The following is a 5,000-nucleotide window of genomic DNA, read 5'->3' as shown; positions in this document are numbered from 1 at the left end:
AGAAGGTGGAGGGGAGGAATTAAAAAAAAAAAGAATATGAGGTTAGTACTTTTCCTCCCCCCCCCCCCTCCCCCCTTGTCTGTTCCAACCTGTCCTCTTTTGAGAAAACTCACCTCTCTCCACAGATTTGACTGCGCGTGCGTAAATCTGTCATTAGCAGCCCGTCTCTTGTGGACTTTCTATCCACGTGGGCGGAGGACAGTCTCTTTCCACTTGCATGTCAGCACGCGGGGCGCACGTGCACGTGATAACCAATCGTCTACCACTGGAGAGAGAAAGAAAGGTCAAGCGATGCCAGCGATAATCATAATATTCTTCCGACGGTGCTGCGAACCGCATTTCATCTTATTACGAGGGTTGTGCTAATGGCTGTGCCCCTTTTGATTTTTTTCTTTTGAAAAACCCGCGTCCGGAGGGGTTTCAAAGGTGGAAGGGGTGTGGGGGTGGGTAGGAGGATGGAGAGAAAAAGAAGAAAAATATGATTATGTCCTCCGAGGTCATCATAATCCGAACTTCGCAGGGAAAATCCTTGATGAATAGATTGATACGATAACAATACAATATTGTCAAACAAAATGCAGTGTGGATGAACCATTATCGATATGATTATTCAGCTTCATACCATCATCATGTGTAGATAAAATGGAGTAGGTGAAGAGATCATTTGTGTTCAAACTAAATCAAACTGACCTTTCGGAGTCTGAGTCTCTCTTTACAGTCTGTAAACAACGGCCAATGATAATAGATGAAGGTCGGGAACTGTGTCAGAACTGGGTTTGATGAATAGAAACTTTCTGTTTTCGACTCTGTCTCTCTCAGTCTCTGTTGTCTGTCTGTCTGTCTCTCTCTCTCTCTCTCCCTCTCTCTCTCTCTCCACCTCCCACCTCCACCCCTCCACCCATGCACGAACATACGCACTCGCACTTACACGCATACACATGCACCCCCCCCCCCCCCCCACACACACACACACACGCACTTGCTTCTGGTCCTTCTAGGTCTTAAACTTTCACGTGCTGAACTGAAGACAGGTTTGATCGATTAATTTTGTTGTAGTTTTGCACAAAGCTTTCAAGAGATGTCAGCGTGCGATGGTAATCCAGGATGACACAGGATAAAGACAGTGGTGAAAATAACTGTTTCCACCGTGTACGTGTTACACCGTTGCGTCTGCACATAATATTCATTTCCGATTTGAGTACTATGAGTGAATAAAGTAGTTGGAAAAGCTTCAAACGTGGCGATGACGTCATTAAACAAATGTTTCGTTTTATCCTATTCCTTCTCCACCTCGTCCTCACTCTGTTATTCTGTGTGTGTGTGTGTGCTGTCTCTGTCTCTCTCTGTCTGTCTCTCTCTCTCTCTCTCTCTCTGTCGCTGTGTTTCTCCCTCCCTTGTCTCTTCACCCCTCTTGCCCTGTGCCGAAAACTCTTCCCACTTTATTCTCCCATCCCCTCCCCTTGCACCAAGCGCATCCACACCCCCCCCAGTGCACTTTATTGTGTGTAGTTTTTGTGTGATTTTCCACCCGCTGATGACTGATTGCGTAAGAGCTTGAAGGCCGGCTGCGCAAAAACAACTGAACAGCAGAAACAGAGTAGTATTTTCGTCATTCCCTCCAACCCCTCTTTAATTCGTGTTCGTCTTGTTGCATTTTCTTTCCTTCCGTGTAGCCCCAAATGCATCGCCTTTGACATAAGGTTATTCCAGACTGCTGACATGACAATGTATAGGGAAAATGGACGATTGCCAGTTTGGGGATGATGAGAACAATGACGACGACGATGATGATGATGACGATGAAGATGATGATGATCTGCTGGGGTGGATGATGGAGTGGGTCATCAGCAGGGTCCTCTAGTCTGATGTTCCTGATGACGACGTGGTGGTGATGACAAGAATGTTATTTTTGTTTATTTTTAATTGTTATCTTGTGTGACTTTGTACAGTTTTTTTCTCACATTCTTAACTTTTTGCGTTTGGATATTGCTGACTTGCTGTTGTACGTTGTAATGCGCGCGCGCGCACACACACACACACACACACACACACACACACACACACACACACACACACACACACACACACACACACTCACACACACACACACACACACACACACACACAGACACAGACACACACACAGACACTCGCACACACACACACACACACACACACACACTCACACACACACTCACTCACACACACACACACACACACACACACACACACACACACACACACACACACACACTCACCGTCACTTCAGTCATCCGACCACCTCTTCACATATACTCCACTCCCTCATCTCCCATATGCACATACACGTTTCTTTTCGTCTAATATCACTAAACAGTGAAAAAACGTTAAACTAAAGAAAGAAAACACACACATACACACACACGCACGCACGCACACACACAAACACATGCACGCGCGTGCACACATACACGCGCATAAACACACACACTGTGCGCTGTTGTTGTTAATATCATTATCATTATCGGTGTTGTTGTTATGAAACATTCAACAAGAATCAAGAAGTTAATGGTGGATGTGTGTGTGTGTGTGTGTGTGTGTGTGTGTGTGTGTGCGTGCGTGCGTGCGGTTTTGTTTTTTTTTCCTTCTGTCCGTGTTGGAACAGGGACTATGAAGTCATTTCCAAGAGGTACGGGGACTCCCGCTCGGCCCCCCACTCGCTCCGGTTTGAGTGCTGCCCTTCCGTGTCCAGCCGGATCCGACCCCTGGGCGGCCTGTCCCGGGAGGGCAAGCTGCTGCAGCTGTTCCGCAGCGAGCGGGTGGTGCAGCAGCTGTACGAGACCCGGTGTCGCCCCGACGTCGTCAACAAGCCGTGCCAAATGGTGGACCCCGTGATCAAGCGGTTTTCGCGCTGTGTGCAGAAATATTCCTACGCCTACGCTTTCGTCAAAGACTTCAACGTCACGCAGGACTACCGGCTGGACTACGTCAGAGTGCGCTCTGGGTGCTCTTGCGAAGTGGATTATTCCTTGCCAGAGACTCGAGAGTACCACTGAACGGTGGTGGCAGTGGTGTTGGTGGTGGTGGGTGGGGGGAACACGAGGCTGCTTGATCAAGAAAAGATATATTTATATGTATATATAATATATCTATCTCTTGCGACGGATCTGTTGTATCTATATTTCTTGACGACGACGAACATGAGGTGGCTCCTGGATTTGTCCGTTTCTAACTGTTATATTAACGTTTCAAATTGACAGACAGACAGAAAGAGAAGAAGAAAAATCCACGTGGATGACCACGTGAATCTGAGTTAGTTTGTTTCACTGAACTGGTCAGACGATTAAGTTAGTCAAAGTTCTTTCGATTGCGTGACACGAACATTCAAAATTTTAACTATTATTCTGATGTCCCTGCTCTGGAAAGAGTGATCACAACTGACACCTGGGAATGCCAAAGGGACCCTACAAGTCCATACCACTTAAAAAGGGCACAAAACGCCAAACAGGAACAGACAGATTACAAGTCAAGTACAAGTCAAGGATTGGCATCCCAAATAGAAACTACATCCACGCGGTACTTATCCGACAAAATTTAATGACTTCCTTTTCCTTATTTCAGTACTTCAATACTGTAAAGTCTTGGGGGTAGAGAATTCCCAAGACGACCGATGTGAAAGTGGCTGGATGTGATAATGTATTTATTGTTATCTTCCGACGGCGCAATAGGGAATTGGCGACCAAAGATGATTATGGGCGTGTGATTTATGAATATTCATCATTTTCGTGAATTGGAAAGGCTTTTTTTTAGAAATGTTCGTTGCACTGTTAAAGGGGGTTTCTTATCTCTCGGTTCAAGAGAAAATTCAGCAGTGAAATAAGAAAAGGAAAAAAAGTATCCTATGTAGACAGAATGGAAAACTTGATCAACACAATCTACGGGGATTGTCAAAGATATAGGTAAAAGAAATCTTCATTGAGAAGAGAATAAGATCAGGAGAAGGGAGAAAAAAGTGAGAAATACGGCGTTGTCTTTCAGTATATTCTTTGTTTTTTCTTTTCTTTTCTTTTTAGTTCTTGTGAAACGGAGAAGATTATAGCAGAGAGAAGTGTCCTCAGGCGTCTCGTGAATGTGTGCGTGTGTCACAAACCGTCTGTGTCCGTCTGTCTGTCTGAATGTCCATAAACAGAGAACCGTTGGACATATATATTCCAACCACAAATACTTTACAATCCCAGTTTCTGATCAAACTGATGAAATTGTTGATTTTGACCTTGGCTCCCACAAAACCAAGGACAGTTTTCTCAGTAGATTGTTGGGGGGTTATTCTACAAAAGCCGTAAGACATGGATTGACAAGGGTTGCCTTGTGGAATACCAGTGGTGATTGAGGGGACACTCAGCTAATCACCTCAGTGAACATCAGTTTCACTCTGTCTCCCTCTTGTCTTGGTTAGGAGATGATGAAGAGGGTATCAAACTATGGTGAAGGAAAGGAAGGTCTCCATTCTGAAAGGATCTTGGCAAATTGATGTTAAATACCAAATATGCTGACAAGTGCTGTTGGTTGTGAACTTGACTTTTAATTAATCGAGTTCACAAGCTGCGGTTTTTGCTGGTGTTTGTTTCTCTGAAACCGTCTCTGAAAGTCGACATTATAATGTCGCACCAAAATCTTTTCCAAACACACGACAGAATTACTGACCTTCATCCTTAAAGCTCAAGGTCGCAGTGAGAATGATTTACCTGCCTGCAGGGAATCATTATTCATTAACTTGTCAACCACTGTCAGCCCTGTTCACATCGATACACCTTTTGAGTACTGATCTGCATTTATGTCACGAGAACTCTTCCTCTCCTTTGCGTTTGACAGGGTAATCAGGATAGATACTCACTGTGTATTTGCTCCTATCATATCAATTGGAATCTTTCTCTGTCTACTCCAGTCAGCTGGAAACTAGAGTATTAAAGCCTGTGTGTATGTACTTCTCCAAACATATCAACTGGAAACACGTTCACGTG

The 5,000-nt window shown here is 44.8% G+C and overlaps 1 protein-coding gene across 1 annotated transcript in view; it reads left to right on the top strand.

The window, feature by feature from the left end:
* LOC143297238 (uncharacterized) overlaps window positions 1-5,000 on the top strand; it is a 219,481-nt gene that overhangs the window by 213,776 nt on the left and 705 nt on the right. Inside the window, exon 3 of the mRNA XM_076609475.1 lies at window positions 2,645-5,000. This exon is cut by the window's right edge and continues 705 nt beyond it. Within this exon, the coding sequence (XP_076465590.1) occupies window positions 2,645-3,035 (391 nt within the window). The 3' untranslated portion in view covers window positions 3,036-5,000. The remainder of the gene's footprint in view (window positions 1-2,644) is intronic.

The sequence above is a fragment of the Babylonia areolata genome, chromosome 22 (assembly GCF_041734735.1).
Source record: "Babylonia areolata isolate BAREFJ2019XMU chromosome 22, ASM4173473v1, whole genome shotgun sequence".
NCBI classification, from domain to species: Eukaryota; Metazoa; Mollusca; class Gastropoda; order Neogastropoda; family Buccinidae; genus Babylonia; species Babylonia areolata.
Note: the sequence above shows the minus strand (reverse complement) of the source record. Positions and strands in the feature narration are given on the sequence as shown.